Source organism: Pantherophis guttatus, chromosome 7 (genome assembly GCF_059756535.1).
Source record: "Pantherophis guttatus breed Tessera chromosome 7, ASM5975653v1, whole genome shotgun sequence".
Lineage (NCBI taxonomy): Eukaryota > Metazoa > Chordata > Lepidosauria > Squamata > Colubridae > Pantherophis > Pantherophis guttatus.
Genome location: NC_142069.1, coordinates 9,902,707 through 9,924,970, shown reverse-complemented (window position 1 = coordinate 9,924,970; position 22,264 = coordinate 9,902,707). Strand labels below are relative to the sequence as shown.

At 42.9% G+C, this 22,264-nt stretch overlaps 1 protein-coding gene across 7 annotated transcripts in view; it reads left to right on the top strand.

The window, feature by feature from the left end:
- SOX5 (SRY-box transcription factor 5) overlaps window positions 1–22,264 on the top strand; it is a 1,038,733-nt gene that overhangs the window by 947,479 nt on the left and 68,990 nt on the right. For all 7 annotated transcript variants that reach the window (XM_087873007.1, XM_060688637.2, XM_087873006.1 and 4 more), the window contains 2 exons: window positions 461–638; window positions 12,074–12,246. In XM_087873007.1, the coding sequence (XP_087729133.1) occupies window positions 461–638; window positions 12,074–12,246 (351 nt within the window). The remainder of the gene's footprint in view (window positions 1–460; window positions 639–12,073; window positions 12,247–22,264) is intronic.

Genomic DNA, 22,264 nt, shown 5'->3' with positions numbered 1-22,264 from the left:
GTCAGAGTATGTTCATCAACTGGAATAGGACATGGTAACAAAGTCAGCCAATTGGGAGCTGAGACAGACTGGAGCCAGGGAATGTCTTAGTCTGCAGCTTCTGAGTCTGTTCAGAGCTAAAGTGAAACTAGTCTCTTCTCCTTCCCAGCTACTTTCAAACTAAAGTTCCTTCCCTTCTCCCAACTTTGTGGATTTTTACAGAAACTCAATTGCAAAGGGACCGACCAAACCATGCATCATTTAGAGCAGGGGTCTCCAACCTTGGCACTTGTGGACTTCAACTCCCAGAATTCCTCAGCCAGCAGCGGAGACCCCTGATTTAGAGGGACGAAAGATTCTCATGAATACAGAGAGTGGAATTATGTTTGACATCCAAGTTGACCCGAGCTGCCATTAGTGGTGGCCGAATCAACAACCTTACAGTGTGACTTATGGCTTGGTCTTCTTATTTCCATTTTAGGATGACGTGGCTCAGCCGTTGAATCTCTCAGCAAAGCCCAAGACAAACGACAGCAAGTCCCCCTCGTCACCGACTTCTCCTCACATGCCATCATTGAGAATAAACAGCGGGTGCAGCTCATTGAAATCTTCGGTACCTGCAACGTTAGCTAGTCCATCAGCCAGAGTCAACACAATAGGTAAGAAAATCTATTTTGCTTGAGGTCAGCCATTCCATAGCCTCGGGGCCTCTTAAACTGCTATGCCTTCTTGTCCTACATCCTGTGATTGGATCACAAATATCTGAGCCATTTTTCAAGGGTTTGCAAAGAGGTAAGATTGATTAAGGGAACCATTTGTTTCCTACAGATCTTCCAATCTCCTCCTTGCCATTCATAACTCCTCTAGAATATAACCTATATTCAACAAGACAATTGTTGATGTGAGTTGTGGTGGCTCTTCGTCAACATTATAGTCAACTTTGCATGTAAAAGCCAAATAAATTTATGCTTGTAATATCGACATCCTATAAGGGACGTGATGGCTCGGTGGCTAAGACGCTGAGCTTGTCGATCAAAACGTCGGCAGCTCAGCGGTTCGAATCTCTAGTGCCACGTAACGGGGTGAGCTCCCATTACTTGTCCCAGCTTCTGCCAACCTAGTAGTTTGAAAGCACGTAAAAATGCAAGTAGAAAAATAGGGACCACCTTTGCTGGGAAGGTAACAGCGTTCCGTGTGCCTTTGGTGTTGAGTCATGCCGGCCACATGACCATGGAGACGTCTTCGGACAGCGCTGGCTCTTCAGCTTTGAGACGGAGATGAGCACCGCCCCCTAGAGTTGGGAACGACTAGCACATATGTGCGAGGGGAACCTTTACCTTTACCTATTGACATCCTAAATTGTAAATTAACATTAATAGAACATTTTTCTTTCTCTCTTTCGTGTTCTCAATATTCTAAGCCATCTAATAGAAGATCTAATTTTCAGATTATACAAATATAAATGTATTGAAACAACACAATGTATCAAGATTGATATTATTACAGATAGTCCTCGACTTAAGACCACAAGTGAACTCAAAATAATTTATTAAGTGAATGTCGGCCCATTTTACACCCTTTCTTGCCACAGCTGTTAAGTGAATCACCGCTCTTATTAAATTAGTAACAAGCAGTGGTGAAATCCAATTTATTTTACTACCGGTTCTGTGGGCGTGGCTTGGTGGGCGTGGTGTGGCTTGGTGGGCATGGTAGGGGAAGGGTATTGGTGGGCATGGCAGGGGAAGGGTATTGCAAAATCTCCATTCCCACCTGACTCCAGGGGAAGGATACTGCAAAATTCCCATTCCCCATGCCACAGGCACCCCCAACACAAGTGACCTCGAGCTGACCACGTCCACGTGGCCATGTCCCCCTCCTGAACCCCTGAGGACAAACACAACCCTGATGTGGCCCTGAATGAAATCCATTTTGACACCCCTGCTCTAAAGTATGGGTCCTCAAACTATGGCGCGCGGGTTGCATGCGCCCCACCAAAGCCCTTATAGGACCACGAGGCTTCCCCACCTACATGCCCCCCCCCCTTCGGCCAAGCTCAGGACTTACCTTCGTGAGCCCCGTGGGCTTGAAGTGAAAGGTAAGGCCAACAATTTTGGCCTGCAGAGATGTTCTGGAGGCAGGGGAGATGAAAAATGGGGCGCACAGATGCCCGAGGAGGCCAAAAAATGGGCGAAACAAATTAAAGTTTAATTTGTGTGCATTGTTTAATGGACGTTAAATTGGCCACGCCCACCTAGTCACATGACCAGCTAGCCATGCCCACTCAGTCACATGACCAACTAGCCCCACCCATCCAGCTGGTCTGCCCCCCCCAACAGTCTGAGGGATCATAAATTGGCCCCCTGTTTAAAAAGTTTGAGGACCCCTGCTCTAAAGAATAAGAACATAAGCAAGACTTACTTCCTGGATTTGACCCCTGGCTCATCTAATCGAAAAATCTAGTTCCCACAGTGACCAACCAACAACACAAGATAAACATCTAGTCTCCCAGAAAATGGCCCTCAGAGGCAGTCCCACAGTCATCAAGGCCAACATCCCCTGATCCCCATGGCTTCCAAGAATGAATGGGAGGACCCACCTGGATCTTCCACACCCATTTTCTAGATACCAGAATCAGAAGCAGAATATTGGTCCCAACAAAACCCCTTTTATTAAACAAACAGTGAATTCCTCTCCTTCACCTTCAGCAAAGTCTTTCAAGGGAGAATTTACAGTCACAGACCTTCTCTGGCTTGGAGAGCTGCCAGGCCGATATCTTCAAAACTTGGCAAAGAGTCTCGGAGAGTCACAAACCAATTAGGCGAACTAATTGTCTCCTGCAAAATCCACTCCCTTTTCATTCCCTCTGGGAGGGGCCATTCATCGTCCACCTGTGGCTTTACTCCTGAGTCGACCCTTGTTCCTTAGCTGTTCCCTTCTGGCAGCTCTGCACATGCACACGCTGGGAACAGTCTCCAGCTGTTTGTCTGCCTCACTGATGTCTGACTTAGAAGGTAGCTGATAACTGGTATACGGCCCTGGCCCCCTCTCTGCCTCCGACGCAGAGCCCTCATCAGAGCCTTCCCCAGACTCCAGGACTGGCTCATGTTCCTCCCCAACCTCCTCACTGTCCGAATCTGCTGCCAGCTCTGCTGGCCACCGGCGGGCCACAACAACCATTTTCTCCTTTCCGACTTCCTTGCCTCCCCCCCCCCGGCATTTGGAATCCTTGCCATTTTCATCCTCCCCTTTCACTGAAATGCAGATTTTGAAAGGCTGTACCTGTAATGAGTGATAATGTAATTGGATAATAGCTGTGAGGATGACTGGAGTTGTAAAGGTCACTCTTGTAAGGAGAATTAATGTGTTATACCATTAATAAACCACGGGGAAACTGTGGACCAAAAGATAACATACTTAAGTTATTGTTAATGACATAGACTTCATCACCATATATCTCTTTATAAGACAGATATAGAAAAAGACTTTTTGGGGTTATGTAGAATGGATCACCGTCCACATTGTCTAGGATAATGGAGCCTGCACACTTGCTCTCCCTCCATACTGACACTTTCTCCTTTAACTACTTTGGGATGATGGTTAACAGCTGATTCTTTGCCTGCTGCTCTTGACCAATACTGGCTACCTCTAGATACAGGTAGTCCTCAACTTACAACCACAACTGAGCTCAAAATTTCTATTGCTGAGTGAAGACAGTTATAAAGTGGATTTTGCCCCAATTTTACGACCTTTCTGCCAGTGAATCACTGCAGCTGTTCAGTTAGTAACGTTGTTGTTATATGAATCTGGTTTCTCTCCATTGACTTTGCTTGACAGAAGATCACAAAAGGTGATCCCACGATCCAGGGACACTGCAACCGTCATAAATATGAGTCAGTTGCCAAACATCCAGATTTTGATCACATGACCAGGGGGATGCCGCAATGGTTGTTAAGTGTGAAAAGCGGTCATAAGTCACTTTTTCAGTGATGTTGTAACTTCGAATGGTCATGAAATCAACTGTTGTAAATCAAGGACTTCCTGTACACCATGGATACAGGAAGTATCCATGCTTGGGTTAGAATGGGTTACTGCAATCACTAGGTTAAGCATTCTGTGAATGCAACCAGAATATCTGATGCTGATGAGAAAACAGACCAGGGTTATCTGTAAACCCCTGCTTTCCCTGAACTATTATTAAATTGATCTTGGATAGACAGCTCATCAAATAGAAGATGGGATCTGAATCAGTGGTGGGTTCCTCCCGGTTCGGTCCGGTTCACCCGAACCGGTAGCGGTGACGATATGACGTCACCAAACCGGTTCTCCCCACCCCCCGCCCTCCCACCCCCCCACCCCTCCACGTTATTCTTACCTTTTATTTGGTCCCACCCCCAGTCTATTGCTGCTTCCTGAGTCCCAGCTGATGACTAGAGGGAAAAAAAAACTGTTTAAACTCTTGCCGAGGGGCTTCAAAGGGCCGCCCTACAGCTGATCAGTGTTAAAAGCAAACAAATGAGTCGGGTCGTAAGTGCGAGGACTGGTCGTAAGTGCGAGGACCTTTCAGAAATGACACTGACCAGCTAGCCACGCCCACCTAGTCACATGACCTCCAAACCACACCCACAAAATAAGCCACGTCCACAGAACCGGTAGTAAGAAAATTTAGAACCCACCCCTGATCTGAATGAATGGTCTGAATGGATGAATGGATGACTTTGGGCCAATCACCAGGAGACAGTGAGTTCTAGTTCTGCCTTAGGCATAAAAGCTAGCTGGATGATGTTGGGCCAGTCAGTCACTCACTCACTCTCAGCCTGGCCCACATCACAAGGTTGTATGTATGTGTATGTGTATGCATGTGTATATATGTGTGTGTGTGTGTGTAAAGGTAAAGGTTCCCCTCGTACATATGTGCTAGTCGTTCCCGATTCTAGGGGGTGGTGCTCATCTCCGTTTCAAAGCCAAAGAGTCAGCGCTGTCCAAAGATGTCTCCGTGGTCATGTGGCCAGCATGACTCAACGCCAAAGGCGCACAGAACGCTGTTCCCTTCCCACCAAAGGTGGTCCCTATTTTTCTACTTGCATTTTTTACGTGCTTTTGAAGTGCTAAGTTGGCAGAAGCTGGGACAAGTAACGGGAGCTCACCCTGTTACGCGGCACTAGGGATTCAAACCGCTGAACTGCCGACCTTTCGATCAACAAGCGTCTTATCCACTTGAGCCACCATGTGTGTGTATGTGTATGTGTATATGCCTCCTTGAGTTACTTCTAAAGGCAGGGTAAAAATCTAATATATAATAAATAAATAAAATAAGTACACTTTTTTCATGCGCTACAGAGATTGTTCAGTCCCTGGAGACTAATGAAGAGAGCAGACCTATATGAATCTGCTCATCCTTGGTCTATTTATTTATTTTTATTTATTTTAGGAAATTTATATCGCTGCCTATTTGCACACGGCGTCCAAGTAGAATGTACCTAAGAACAGAAAACTAGCTTCTCAGGGAACAGGCTAAATTAGCGCATTGCAACCCAAAGGTTTCATTTTGCATTCTTGTCAGAATAAGGGTAAGCCTGCAAAGAGAGTAGGATTGCCTGCTTTATCTGCAGATCCCAGGGCCAAACTATGATCTTACATCTCATTCTTCGTAAGGCATAAAAGATCTGTAAACGGCTTCCTTTTTCCTGTAGAAATCGGAAAGTTCTCCCAATCCTCGGTTTCAGTTTCTAAAGCAAGCTAGAACTGCCAGCTCTGTTTCTTCCAAAAACGATTTTAAAAAAGCATTTTAGGGGGAGGATTAAAAAAAAAAAAAACACTCCTGCACACATGGTGGCAGCGATCCAAAGATTCTAGCAGGGTTAGTCTGAACCAATCTGACACCAGTTCCCCCCTCTCCTCCCTGCCAGGTTTCGGAGCGGTGTGCGAGGAGTCCGTGTTGCGCATTCTTTGGCAAGCGGCGGATCAGATAGAAGGCCCAAGCAATACAACCAGGATGTGTAATCTGACATGATTAGACAAGGCTCTTTAGGAACACAACATTCATAATTGAGACAAAAGAAAAGAGTATTAATAACACTTCCCTAACACGGCAGTTAGCCATTTTATATTTCCTTTCTTTAATCTTGGTGTTTTTCAACAAATCATAGGATTTAATAGCATGTTTTGGCAGATTAGAGGATTTATAGCCCAGATGTTTTTTGTTCTAAAAATGGATTAGGGCGTAAAGTTTGCTGGAATCTATAAAACATGTTGAGGCAAGCCGGTCATTTTCCCTGTGATTAGAGGCAGCCTTCTGTCTCGCAGCCCCACCATCTGTTACAATTCACCAATGGATCTGGTTAGATTTAGCCTCATGTCACAAACAGAAGCCTCTTTTCCGGTCAATTTCATATTACAGTTTTTCAGGGCTTTAAAAAGGGGGAGTTTGTTTTTTTAAAAAAACAACAGAGAGAGAGAAAAGAAAGGAAGGAAGAAAAAGCTCTGGTTTTAAAAGGATAAAAAGAAGGGGAAAAAAAGGAGATTGCGACGGGCAATCTTAACTTCCAAATGCACGTCGCACATAAACAGATCCTAGAGGGTGAGGTTTTTTTCCCATCCCTAGCGCACACAAGGCAGAACTGCTCGTATCTAACGGATATAGTCTAGGGGATGAGGAACCCCCCCAAGGGATAGAGCTGAAACAAAAGAGCATTTGAATCAAAGCTTGTAACATGTGGAAAGCGAAGCGTTTCGGCTCTGACAAAAGCTATAACTCAATATGTGGAGCCTTGTGGGTATATGTGTGGGGGGGGAGAGAGAGAAAGGTGTGAGCGTACAGGTGTGAATTGCATGAAATGAACATTATACCAAGACTTAGCAGGCTCCTTGAATTAACTGAAGCGCAGGTAATGTGAGGTGAAGGCTACTCATCACTGTGTTTGTGCACACACGTGGATTAATGTATGAGAGGATGACATTCAGTTCTGATAGTTTGATCGCTCAACTAGTAGCTGAGGATCACCACTTTATTAAAAGGAGCCTTGGTGGTGCAGCGGACTAAGTGCTGTTATGTAGCACTTAGCTGCCAGCTGCCTGCAATTAGTGCGAGTTCAAATCTCACCAGGCTCAAGGTTGACTCAGCCTTCCATCCTTCCGAGGTAGGTAAATTGAGGACCCGGATTGTGGGGGCAATAAGCTGACTTTGTAGAAACACTGCTTATGGGGGGCCAAAAGCCCTAATAAACTGGTATATACAAAAGAATGAAGGCTATTGCTATAAGTGCATTGTAAGCCGCCCTGAGTCTTCGGAGGAGGGCGGCATATAAATTGAACTAATAAATTGAACTAATAAATAATGTCTGGGAAGATTTTCCGTCATCCAGGTTATGGTTGTCCCAAAGGTGCTTTTTCCAAAAGGCAACTGGACTTCTTGTATTTTTTTCTCTTGAAGACGTTTCGCTTCTCATCCAAGAAGCTTCTTCAGTTCTGACTGAATGGTGGAGGATGGAAGGATGTATATTCCTTGCAGTCATCTGGTCGTTAGTATTCTTTCTGAGAGCTGTTGAGACCACTTGGAGGTTTACCTGTGCCGTCAGGATCATCTGAATAGTGTAAATGGGTGTGGAAACTTGTTGGAACTGCTGAAAGGACTGTGTTGTAAACAGGAGTTGGGTGGTGTCGTATCCCTCCCCCTCTATCCACCATTCAGTCAGAACGGAAGGAAGCTTCTTGGATGAGAAGCGAAACGTCTTCAAAGAAAAACAAAGTCCGCTTGCCTTTTGAAAAAGCACCTTTGAGACGACCGCTTTATTAAGACATTTCTGAGGTTTAAGGGAACATTGTCACATATTTTTATCCCGTGCTTCCTCCCCTCCACAAACAAAATTAATAAACCTGCCCCGTGCATTCAGGGGAATATATTTCCAGAATTTATTCAATTTAATTTAGTGTTACGTCCATGGTGTGTTGAATCTTGCCGTCATGCTCAAAGGACTTAGAGATAGTTCCCAGTTAATAACCATTTGTTCAACAACCATTCGAAGTTACAATGGCGCCGAATATGTGCCCAGACCCTGAAATTACAACCATTGCAGTTGACCCCAAGGTCACTTTATCAAAATTCAGGCACGTGGCAACCCACCCATACTTGCAAATGCAGGGATGGTTCAATACCCCCTACCCACCTATCTCTGCTCACCTCTGCGCATGTGCAGTACTCACACATTACGTCCGGGCGGGTGGGCAGAGCCTCCGGCAGTCACCACTACTGGTTCACAGGATCCGGATAGAACCGGCTGAATCCCGCCACTGAAACCATCCCACGTGGTGGCATTCCTTTGATGCAGTGGTGAGTTCCTCCCGGTTCAGTCCGGTTCAGCCGAGCCATTAGCGGTGACGATATGACGTCACCGAACCGGTTCTCCCTCCCACCCACCCACCCACTCACCCACGTTATTCTTACCTTTTATTTGGTCCCACCCCCAATCTATTGCTGCCTCCTGAGTCCCAGCTGATGACTAGAGGGGAAAAAAACCGTTTAAACTCTTGCCGTGGGGCTTCAAAGGGCCGCCCTACAGCTGATCAGTGTTAAAAGCAAACAAATGAGTTGGGTCGTAAGTGCGAGGACTGGTCGTAAGTGCGAGGACCTTCCAGAAATGACTCTGACCAGCTAGCCACGCCCACCTAGTCACATGACCTCCAAGCCACACCCACAAAATAAGCCACGCCCACAGAACCGGTAGTAAAAAAATTTAGAACCCACCCCTGCTTTGATGGCACTAGGCCAAATTAGAGGACTGGGACCTTTGGGAGAGGGTGACAAAGAAGTCTGATTTTCTGTTTTGTTGGTCTGTGACCATAATAAAGATTGATTGGAAACCTGGACTTTCTGACGTGCCCTTCATGGAAACCTATTCTTCAATTGCTCATTAGACCTCCAGGTTAATACACTTCAAGAAAGATTTACATTATTTTCCTACATGCCCAAGTTTTGTGTGCTGTAATTCCTGCTATAAAAAAAAAATTGTTTATTTGGCTGCAGACAGACTTGCCATGACAATGCTCCAAAGGATAAAACGGAGCATGAATCAATAAAGAGATGAGTGGGATTAAGGTCATTTAATCCAGCATAAAGTTTGGAAAAGTAGCCAAGCGAATCCTTCTATGATTTGAAGTGATGAACACGGCTTGTTTTCAAGGATGCAGAAGTTAAGTTATATGGTGGGTTGTTGTTTTTTTTTGAACTGTCAGAGTGGGCAAACAAAATCTGATAGTGTCAGGGAAAACTAGACAAGGAATGCTTGCTAAATCATAGTTTCAGTGTGGTTTGCTGAATCAACCACGAGGGGATTCGCACAACTTCCTAAGTCATAAACAAATTATACTACAGCTTGGCTCAAGTTGGGGATCCAGCCATATACATACAAACACAGCTAAAGATAAGTCTAGCTTTACTCTGATTCTCACTTTTCATCTGTATATTTGTTTGGTATTCCCGTGTTTTTCGGTTTTCAAAAAAAAAACAAATCTACATGAAAGCATTAAACGGTTTTGTGCACATTTCTCATAGCAGCTGGGTTTTTGCTCTCATTTTACCTATTGCTACAGATATAAAATGATTTCCTTTTACAGTTTTTAAATTGCCCTTTTTTTTGGAGCCAGCAAATTGTAGATTTTTGGCATGTAAATGTCTTGTGACTGGGATATATATCTGAAAGTCTAAACCAGCATCGAAATGAGAAAGGAATCTTATTTCACATCCTTTCCTACATGCACTTCTTCATTTAAATCCCAGTTCAGTTATTTTCTTCCATAAAACCATTAATTTGGTGGTTAGGGGATTTATTTTCTTTTCTTTTTATTTTTGGCATTTCATCCTTATTTGCCTCCGCTAACGATCTTCATTTTCTTTCCATTCCTTTGCTTCACACCGATACAAAATGCCCACTGAATTAATGCTAAGCACACCTGCTGAAGTGAGAGTTTTGTTCATGAAACTCTAGTCTGAAATAAACATGTTAATCTTTAGGTCACTGCAACCCTTCCATTGTTTAGCTGCTGAGCAGATTATCTAGTTGCATGTAGAGTAGGAATAATAGCGATGGCAGTTAGACTTATCTATCACTTCACAGTGCTTTACAGCCCACTCTAAGCAGTTTACAAATGTCAGCCTCTTGCCCCCACAATGTGGGTCCTCATTTTACCCACCTCGGAAGGATGGAAGGCTGAGCCAACCTTGAGTCGGTGTGGATCGAACTCCCGGAAGTGGGCAGAGTTAGCCTGCAATACTGTATTCTAACCACTGTGCCACCACAGCTCTTTTAATGGCTTATTGCCAAAATTAGAGAAATTCAATAACTTGTATGGATTTCAGGGGAGGTGTGAAAATGATTTGCCACAGAATATTCTGATTTGAGCTAACTCAAACATTCTGGAAGTGATCCATCTTCAAAACAAACATAAAGAGCACCTCTTCCGAAAATGTGGAAGAGTTTCATTCATTTCAGGATCAAAACATCGTGTGACAGAATATTTTGCACGCCCATAACTTTCAGGAATCATTGGTTGTTGGGTTTGTTTGTTTTTTTGGTAATGCATAAATGTACAGTAGTCCTCGAGTTACAACAGTTCATTTTACAACGGCACAGGAAAAAAAGTGTATTATGACCATTTTTCAGATTTACGACCGTTGCATCCCCATGGTCACATGATCAATATTCAGATGCTTGGCAACTGACTCATATTTATGACGGTTGCAGTGTCCTGGAGTCACGTGATCACCTTTTGCGGCCTTCTAATGAGCAAAATCAATGGGGAAGCCAGATTCACTTAATAACCATGTTACTAACTTTTCCAACCGCAGTGATCCACTTAACAACTGTTGCCAGAAAGGTCAGAAAATGAGGCAAAGTTCACTTAATGACTGTCTCGTTTAGCAACAGAAATCTTGATCTTAGTTGGGATTATAAATCGAAGACTACCTATATAAGTGCATATTTGAGTGTAAAGGGACATAGAAGAAATAAATCATTTTCTAGATCACTTTGTCAAGTGTTTCCTTCTTCATCCTGTCTAGTTTAATGAAGAGAAGAACTAGGGGTGACATGATAGCAGAGTTCCAAGATCTCAGGGGCTGCCACAAAGAAGAGGGAGTCAAGCTATTCTCCAAAGCACCTGAGGGCAGGACGAGAAGCAACAGGTGGAAACTAATCAAGGAGAGAAGCAACCTAGAACTAAGGAGAAATTTCCTGACAGTTAGAACAATTAATCAGCGGAACAACTTGCCTCCAGAAGTTGTGAATGCTCCAACACTGGAAGTTTTTAAGAAGATGTTGGGTAACCATTTGTCTGAAGTGGTGTAGGGTTTCCTGCCTAAGCACGGGGTTGGACTAGAAGACCTCCAAGGTCCCTTCTAACTCTGTCATTCTATTCTATTCTATTCTATCCATCTCACTTTCCCAAACTTGAGTTTCCAGAAAATACCAGCAATACAATTTTCTGCTGTTGAGTTCAATGGGGCTTAATGCCAAGTAGGGGAGTAGATCAATGTCTCAAACGTGCTTTTTCAAGATACAACTGGATTTTCTGGTTTTTCTTTGAAGACATTTTGCTTCTCATCCAAGAAGCTTCTTCAACTCCAAAGAAGAACTCAAGAAGCTTCTTGGATGAGAAGCGAAATGTCTTCAAGGAAAAACCAGAAAGTCCAGTTGCCTCTTGAAAAAGCACCTTTGGGACAACCATGACCTGGATGATTGAGAATCTCCATAGACGAGTAGATCAATGTTTCTCAACCTTGATAACTTTGAGATGGGTGGACTTCAGCTCCCAAAATTCCCCCAGCCAGCATAGCCAGAATTCTGGGAGTTGAAGTCCACACATCTCAAAAGTTGTCAATGTCGAAAAACACGGGCGTAGATAATTCCATGCTTGTTGTACCAATCAGTTATTCGCTCCCTCTTTGGTGTCGGTGTTTTTCATGTTAAAATAAATGAAGCAAGGAGATTGACCTCTCGTCATTTTCAGGGCACCCATATGCTGCTAGAGAAAATATTTGAATGTTTTGACGGTAATCGTATTTCTGTTTATGCCCTCTTTTTGCCTTCTACCTTCTATCCAGATATCCTCTCCTCCATCACATCGTCAGGTTACTTAAATGATCACGATGCTGTTACCAAGGCAATTCAGGAAGCTCGGCAGATGAAAGAACAGCTCCGGCGAGAACAACAGGTGCTGGATGGAAAGGTTGCAGTTGCAAACAATTTGGGTTTAAACAACTGCAGGACAGATAAGGTGAGTATCCGAGGGGGCCCTCCTTGAGCTCCGGTTGTGATGTTGTGCTCTTCAGCTTCAACTTTTGAAGTGGGGCGGGGGGGGGGACAAAAACCTTTCAGTAACTCTAGCTAAATATTATGGTACTATAATTCAATCTTGGCCTTACTGACCTGGAGACAGATTTAAAGGTAACAACTGATGTCTTTCTCTCTGCGTTTCTGGGTCCGTGTTGTCTTTTATGCAACTTCTTCTTCCGTGTCTAGATCAAACTTTAAACTGCCAGAATGAAGCCACCTTCTTGGCTTCGTCGTTGGCCAAAAATAACCCATTATTGGTAATGTTTCTGGTGGTCGCCAACATATCAGCCGATGGGCCGGGCTCTTCATATCTCCACATTCACACAGCTATCTGCTAAGAGACTCTACTTTAACCAATGGCGGGATTCAAATAATTTAACAACCGGTCTGCCCAGGGTCAGGTTGGCCATCGTGGGAGGTGTGGACCATCCCCATCCTCCAGCTCCACTGTACATGCGGGATGAACCTCCCGCGATGGCCAACCTGACCCTGGGCGAACCTGTTGTTAAACTACCCCCTCCGCCACTATCAAAATGGATCCTGGGCACTGCGCTGCAATGGAGAAACGGGAAATAGAGCGGCCAGCACAAGGGAAGGAGGAGGAGCAGGGAGAAGAAAGAGGGAAAGTGGCCTTCTCCTTCCCTCGTGCCGGCCACTCCGTTTCCCATTTCTCTTTGATAGCGGGGGTGGGTGGGTGGGGAGGATTTAACAACCAGTTTGCCTGAACCAGTGCGAACCGGCTGAATCCTACCATTGACTTTATCATATTGGTTTTACACTTGGGCACTCCAATTCACAACCTATTCGGACTCCTTCAAGAAGAATAAGGGAGGTCAGATCGTTCAGCCAAATCCTCCATTAATGTTATTCCTTGCTCTATGGAAGGTCTCCTTCCTCCATCTTTTATGTTATGCAACTGAACACTAGGAATGACCCTCAGGTGTATGCAGATACTCCTTGTTGTGACCCCGACTCCTGAGCCTGTCCTAACAGAGGAAGAGGACTCAGAAGGTGATGGGGAGGAACTAATAAGGCCTCCCTCTCCAGGACTCTCCTCTCTGGCAATGCCTCAGGTTCCATCCGAAGGCCAAGAGGAACAGCCTGGGATATGCCAGGAGGAAAGCATATCGGAACAACAACAGATAGGGAGCGAGGATGATGAATCCTGGCTTGATCCCAGGTAGTGTCAGAGGGAGAAGGGTGCGCAGCAACAAAAGAGGCGTGGGAGGGCCAGAGATTGAGCTGAGTCACTGAGCCAGACCCCACAAGGAATAAATGTGGATGTGATTGCTCTTCAGGCTTTGTGACTGTCAAAGTTAAAAACCTGAGAGTCACATCGCATTACCTGAAATCTGGCTTGTGCATATTTGGACTGGACCTTGGCTAACTCTTGCTTCGTGGATTACTTTTTGCTACTGAACCGGACTGAGGATAAACTCTCTCTTGCTAACTGTGAGTGAAAACTGACTTGGCAGGCATTTCACAGTTTACTGCCAAAACTCTTATCTGCAAGAGTTTCTAGTCTGATTGCTTAATAAAATCTTGGCAGGCGTGCCTGGTGGTGTGTTTGCCTGTGTGGGGAAGGGGAACAGAACACTCCTCGCTTTGCAACACAACTTGGGACCAGATTCCTGGTTGCTAAGTGAGGTAGATATTAAGTGAGTCATGCCCGATTTTATAACATTTTTTTGCTATAGATGTTAAGTGAATCACAGAGTTGCTACGCGAACCTGACTTCCCCCATTGACTTTGCATGTTGGAAACCAGCTGCAAAGGTGGCATGTTATTTTTTTTTAAGTTTTATTTATTTGTATCCCGCCTTGAAGATCATATGACTCCAAATTTCTGAAACGCATAAACACATGTTGGTTGCCAAGCGCCAGAATTTTGATCATGTGACTGTAGGGATGCTGCGACTGTCATAAGTGTGAGGACTTATTGTAAATCACTTTCTCTCAGTGCTGTGGTAACTTTGAATAGTTGTTATGGAGTGGCTGTAAGTCAAGGACTACCTATGTTCAGTGAGGAAATGTATATTCAACTATTTGCAAACAACAATTGATAATATTCACAAATTACACTGTTCAACGTCGAGGGCTATCAAACATCTTTAAAATGCAATGTATATCAAGTTCATTCTTCCCAAAGTGGATGCAGTTAACATTATTTGTCAGGGAGAACATGCTAGAAATGATAACTCTCTTCAGATACCTGGAAAGATGATACGGAAAAGGAGGTTTACCTCATTCAGGTGTGCAGGATATAGAAAAATGGATTTAAGATATAAGATAAAAAGAGAAATCCTAGTGTGAATTTTGACAATAACAATAGCACTTAGATTTCTATATCACTTCACAGTGCTTTACTGCCCTCTCTAAGCGGTTTACAGACTCAGCCTATTGCGCCCAAACATCTGGGTCCTCATTTAATCAATCTCGGCAAGATGAACAACATTTAAGGGTACTTATTTAAATGCAATAACATTAAAAAAAATTAAAAGTGACCACTACCACTCTAAGTTGCTCATGACTTGGAAGGTCACAAATCAAAGAACATATATATATACACACACACATATATATATACATACATATACACACGAATATACATACATATATATGCATACACACACACACACACACACATATATATATACACACATATTTATTTATTTATTTATTTATTTATTTATTTATTTATTTATTTATTTATTAAATTTATATACCGCCCTATTCCTAAGGGACTCAGGGCGGTGAACAGCGAACGATAAAAATACATGTAATACAAAAGTTAATAATAAAAAACCAATTAAAATATACTAAACATTCTGGTCCTAGATAATTCAAGACATCCCAGTTTAAAATAAAATCAAAAAGCAATATAAAGGGAAAGTTAGGCCAGGCCGGCCTGCTGAAACAGGAATGTTTTGAGGGCACGGCGGAAAGTGCGCAGATCCGGAATCTTCTGTATCTCTGGGGGGAGCTCGTTCCAGATGGTGGGTGCCCTCACAGAAAAGGCTCTCCCCCTGGGGGCCACCAGTCGACATTGTTTGGCTGACGGCACCCTGAGAAGCCCCTCTCTATGGGAGCGTACTGGGCGGTGAGAGGCTATTGGTGGCAGAAGGCGGTCTCGTAATATATATTTGTGTATATTATACACGTGTATATATAATACTCTCTTACTAGAACCTATGATGTTACCTAGTTTGGTAATGAAATAATGCTAGGACTTATTTTCCAGTTGGGTCTTATTTTTGGGGAAACAGAGGTAACAGTTTTCCTATCTGGATATTCAAGGAGGAAATCAAAGAGAAAACACATTTGTTTGTCTTTTTCCCTGTCCCTTTCTCCAAAATTCCCCACTAATCAGTTCATAGAAAGAATAACACGGGGAATTAATGACTGTGTATAATTAGAGCAACACCCGTGGAAACAGTGCTTTGATGGCGCTGATATCATCAATAATCTTAGGAATAATCGCAGTGGTAGCTGCAGTAGCAGCAGCAATTGTGGTAATAATGAGGCAAGATTACAACTTTACAAATTGCAGCTCCGGAGAGCGTCGACCTTAATATTTAGTTTGCGCGTCCAAGATTAATTGGATGTCTAGGAAACTTAGACAAGACCTGAGCCTATTGACTCACCTTCAATTAAACAATCAGGATTATAAACAATGTGCAAGTTGCTTTAGTACCACCGCATTCCCTTGGCAAGAACTATTGAGTAGCCGGTGACGGGAGCCACAATAGTCAGTGTTCTTGGCAATAATCTGGAATACTGTCTATACACTGATAAGCAGGAGTTGTTATTTGAACAAAGAGGCTTTGGGTCAAAGCAGAAATGGTTTACGCTATAGATAACATGTCTAGTTTATACAGTTTAATAGCAGCTGCCAGGGTGGTGTCGGACATCTAAAAGGGAAAATAAGTACCTTTTCTGATTCAGATCTATCCTGATTAATAGCAGTTTCTTCTCGGCTCTGGTTGGAACCAGAAACCGAAAGCTTACAGGCACAAAGCTTGTTGGGAATGATTTTTTTCAACCAACCTACAGCAGGGAAGGAAACATTTTGATTCCTGTCCGCCCTGGTGCCAATCCTTTTCCCTCTTCCCTTCCGAAACTACCATTTAAAAGATTAAATATTAAAATCAGGACTTGAAACTATACATTTGAGTTTGTCTCTTTAATAATATCTAAACCAGGGGTGTCCAACTTTGGCAACTGTAAGACCTGTGAACTTCAACTTCCAGAATTCACCAGCCAGCACAGTACTAGCTGCATAAACAGAGGGATAAAATCAAGATGACGTGAAGCTAATACCACTTTATAATGCCTTGGTAAGGCCACACTTGGAATAATGCATTCAATTTTGGTCGCCACAATGTAAAAAAGATGTGGAGACTCTAGAAAGAGTGCAGAGAAGAGCAACAAAGATGATCAGGGGACTGGAGGCTAAAACATATGAAGAACGGTTGCAGGAACTGGGTATGTCTAGTTTAATGAAAAGAAGGATATGATAGCAGTGTTCCAATATCTCAGGGGTTGCCACAAAGAAGAGGGAGTCAAGCTATTCTCCAAAGCACCTGAGGGCAGAACAAGAAGCAATGGGTGGAAACTCATCAAGGAGAGAAGCAACCTAGAACTAAGGAGAAATTTCCTGACAGTGAGAACAATTAATCAGTGGAACAACTTGCCTCCAGAAGTTGTGAATACTCCAACACTGGAAGTTTTTAAGAAGATGTTTGATAACCATTTGTCTGAAGTGGTGAAGGGTTTCCTGCCTAAGCAAGGGGGTTGGACTAGAAGACCTCCATGGTCCCTTCCAACTCTGTTATTCTATTCTATTTATGCAGGATGATCCCTGAAGTATCTGAGTCCAAATGAAAAAAAAAATGCTTTATTAGCTGAGGGAAAGTTCTTTGTTAGATAATTTTTTTTCTGATGCTAATTCTAACCTCTTGTTGATGAAGCCTTGTGAAGCTCTTGTATATGTCTTGTAGCCACCTCTCAAGCCAGGTGACTCAAAAAACTGCCATGGATTTGGTCAAACAAGTTTGTTTATGGAAATGGCTGCCATAAGACATGACGATGGGCATTAGCTCTAAGCGACTACATCAAGTCTATCGGTGGCCAGTAGTCTTGAGAGGAAGATGAAATCTTCAACTATAGGTAGTCCTCGACTTACAACAGTTCATTTACTGACCATTCAAAGTTACAACTGCACTGAAAAAAAGTGACTTACGGCCATATTTCAAACTTACAACTGTGGCAAACTCCCCGTGGTCAGATGATCAAAATTCAGATACTTGGCAATCTGATGACTCATATTAATGACGGTTGCAGTGTGATCCCCTTTTGCGACCTTCTGACCAGCGAAGTCATTGGGGGAAGCCAGATTCACTTAACAACTGTGTTACTAACTTAACTCAGTGGCACAGTGGTTAGAGTGCAGTACTGCTCAGTGGTGAGTTCCTCCCGGTTCCGCCCGGTTCCGCCGAGCCGGTAGCGGTGACGATATGACATCACCGAACCGGTTCTCTTTGTTCGGGAGCTGGGCCCTCCTGCCCCCCCGTCCCTGTGTTATTCTTACCTTTTATTTGGCCCCACCCCCAATCTATTGCTGCCTCCTGAGTCCCAGCTGATCGGCTAGAAGGAAAAAAACTGTTTAAACTCTTCCTGCGGGGCTTCAAAGGGCCGCCCTACAGCTGATCAGTGTTAAAAGGCAGTGTGGTGGTAGACCGGTGCCTCCAAAAACAAATGAGTAGACCGGTGCCTGCAAAAATAAATGGGTAGACCAGTGCCTCCAAATACAAATGAGTAGACCGGTACAGCTCTGCAAGCAATTAAAAGCCTGGTAAACCACTACCTCTGCTAAATCCTAAAGAATTGTCACATGATCATCAAGCCACGCCCACAAAATAAGCCACGCCCACAGAACCGGTAGTAAAAAAATTTAGAACCCACCCCTGGTACTGCTGGCTGCCTGCAACTTGGCAGTTCAAATCTCACCAGGCTCAAGGTTGACTCAGCCTTCCATCCTTCCGAAGTTGGTAAAATGAGGACTCAGATTGTTGGGGGCAGTAGGCTGACTGTAAACTGCTTAGAGAGGGCGGTAAAGCACTGTAAAGCGGTATGTAAGTCTAAGTGCTGTTGCTATTAACAACTGCAGTGATTCACTTAAAGAACTGTAGCAAGAAAGAATTGTAACATGGGGCAAAATTAACTTAGCAACTGTCTCACTTAGCAACAGTAATTTTGCCCTCAGTTGTGGTCATAAGGCGAGGACTACCTGTACTGTAGCATAGCACTGAATTTTCCTTGTCTGGAGTCACAGTGGGACAAAGTTTATGGGTTGCTTGCAGACTCTCTTGTCTCTCTCTAGTAACTTTGAGAAGGAGCTTCTGGGCTTAACTGATGCTTGATTGATCCAGCAGGGAATTTCCTGGGTTCTCAGTTCTGATTTGCGCTTTTAATGGCCAGTCTTATCATTCACAGAGAGATACACTAATACACAAATCACAGTCCCTTTGCTGGGGAACCAGGGACTGGAGCAGGCATGCTAATTGTAATCAGAAGCAGGCCATATAATTACTTTCTCTTCTCTTCAATTTCAGAATCCATGTGGCGTACAAGTTACAATGTCAGGCTTCTTCCTAGCCCACCTAATTTCAAATCCCCAGTTACTTACGAGCCTCATCAAGCCACCTTGGACTGGTCATAATTTCTGGCCTAACCTGCCTCATGTGGTGATAGTGACACCACAAAGGGAAAAAATTTCTGTGGAAGGAAGGCACCGTGAGTGTGATAAATCAAATGTAGAGTACGATTTTAAATAGGCTCTGAACATTTTAATCCCATAAGGGAGAATATTTATAGCTCAGGGTTGATTTGTGGGGTCCTTGGTGCTCTCTGAGCTTGGATGTTTTCTTGCAGACATTTCATGACCCAACTAGGTAATATTATCAGTGCAAGAAGGTTTGCTGTCTTTTATATACAAGTGGCTTGCCGTGTCAGTATTGGTGGAAGTGTTCCTGGTTCCTTGTTTAGGCGGTTGTTTAGTGAATAGGTAGTTTCTTGATTCGAGGTATTGTTTACTGCCTGGTCTTAATCCTACCTGTGCCTTTTCTGCATTCCGCTGGGCAAGACTGGTTGGGTTTATTATTTATTATTTATTTATTAAAGATTTAGAACTGACCCAATTTCTATACAGATTGGGCATTTGGGTTTTTCATATTGGCCAACTGATGTTTACGAGATGCCAAGTCCATGGGTTTAAATGAAAGTTGATTTAAAACGATCAGTTGAAAAAAAAATAATGCATGATCTAAGCTGGAGAACATATGGTCCTTTATTGCAGTCCGTCCTCGACTTATGTTCAAAGTTACAACGGCACTAAAAAAAGCGACATGACCATTTTTCACACTTATGACCATTGCAGCATCCCTGTGATCACATGATCAGAATTCAGACACTTAGCAACTGCTTCATATTTATGACGGTTGCAGTGTCCCAGGGTCATGTGATCCTCATTTGCGACCTTTTGGCAAGCAAAGTCAAGAGGGAAGCCAGATTCACATAGCAACCATGTTACTGACTTAACAACTGCAGTGATTCAGTTAACAACTGTGGCAAGAAGTAAAATGGGGCAAAACTCACTTAACAACAGAAATTTCAGGCTCAATTGTGGTCATAAGTCAAGGACTACCTGCATTGTACTCTAGCCATAATCTTCAGCAGAAGTTTGCCTACTAAAGATTATGGCTACAATAGGAAGCAAGGACTGAAGTCCTAGCAGATCCCAATAAAAGTATAATTCCCTTCTCTTCTGCACAGTGAGAGCGTATCTGAGAGTCTGGATTTCTTTCTCTGTGTCTATATGTTATTTTCCCCCGAGGCTCCTTTGTGAAGTTTCCGAGCGATGGCTTTTTCTGCCCCTCGCTGAGTATGTGAATAGACTTATTGCTACCACTTTCATAACACTGAAAATGGAGGTCTGTCACCCAGGAACAAAGAAAAATGATCCTGAAAATATTCTAACCGTAAAATGGCAGACTTGTGTTTTAAAGGTACAGTTTGTGAGAGACGCAACTGTCGGTGGTTTTTAGGTATAACTGGCTCCCATCTTTGAGAGATAGATAGATAGATAGATAGATAGATAGATAGATAGATAGATAGATAGACAGACAGATTATAAATAGATAGATAGATAGATAGATAGATAGATAGATAGATAGATAGATAGGATAGATAAATAGATAGATGATAGATAGATAGATAGATAGATAGATAGATAGATAGATAGATAGACAGAGAGAGAGATGATAGATGATAGATGATAGATGATAGATGATAGATAGATGATAGATAGATAGATAGATATAGATAGATGATTGATTGATAGATGATAGATAGAATAGAATAGAATAGAATAGAATAGAATAGAATAGAATAGAATAGAATAGAATAGAATAGAATTTTTTATTGGCCAAGTGTGATTGGACATACACAAGGAATTTGTCTTGGTGCATACGCTCTCAGTGTACATAAAAGAAAAGATACATTCATCAAGAATCATAAGGTACAACACTTAATGATAGTCATAGGGTATAAATAAGCAATCAGGAAATAATATAAATCATAACGATACAAGCAACAATGTTACAGTCATACAGTCATAAGGGGAGCAGATGGGTGATGGGAACGATGAGAAGGTTAATAGTAGTGCAGATTCAGTAAATAGTTTGACAGTGTTGAGGGAATTATTTGTTTAGAAGAGTGATGGCGTTTGGGAAAAAGCTGTTCTTGTGTCTAGTTGTTCTGGTGATACATGATAGATGATAGATAGATAAATAGATAAATAGATAGGTAGGTAGGTAGGTAGGTAGGTAGGTAGGTAGGTAGGACAGACAGACAGACAGACAGACAGACAGACAGACAGACAGACAGACAGAACTGGTAAAATTATGTGAAACCCACCTCTGCCTTCAACCCCATCAGGATCGAACTCCAGGCTGTGGGCAGAGTTTGCCTATAATACTGCACTTTAACCACTGCGCCACCAGTGTATCAAGTACAGTATATGTACATCACCTTGATTTAACCCCAAATAAAGATGAAATAAATACCTTTGCGCAGCATGGTAAACTAAGCCACCAAAATGTAGAACTTAAAAATCTTAGTAGGTTGCATGAATGTAGTTTCGGCATCTTTTAACTACTTCTAGCTGAGCATATTATTTGAACATAGCCATTCTGTATTTCCACCTTTCCATGATATCAGCTGCCTCCAGTATAGAAGAGAGAGGGGCATGGAAAAAGCAATTATCATAGAATCTAGAAATCTATTCAATTTAAAGAAAGGGGAACGAAATTTGCAGATTGTTGGTGTTAGTCATGCAGTTGTGAAAAATGTCCTTTTTTCCTGAGGAACAAACTCCGATTGGCAGAGAAGAGAAATCTTGGAACAAGTTAAAGAACGGGGCACATTTGACTTAAAGAATCGAACTTCTAAACAAATGCCCTTCCCTCTCTTACTATACAAATGAACGCAGCCCTAATTATTATTATTTTTTTCATTTTCCATCTTTTTACCACATGTAAGGTGGGGATGAACCCAAACAAAAAGAGTGAAACAGGCGGGAAGCTGTAGCTCGCATTTACCTCATGAAAATGATGAATGCATGGACGCTTGTTATCTCCCCCAATTTTTAAAAAATGTTATTTTATTTATTTATTAAGAAAATGTATACGGTGGCCCAACTCACAGTGATTCTAGACAGCTTGCAGAAATAAAACCCCAATACAAAACCTAATAAATGCCCATTCCTCTGGTCACAACAATCAAACCAACCACTTGATGGGCTCCATATCACCCTGAGGTCTTTAGGTCTTTCCAAACTGTCAAAATGGGGGGCAATATTTTCTTCAGGGAAGATGTTCCACAGGGAGGGAGCCACCACAG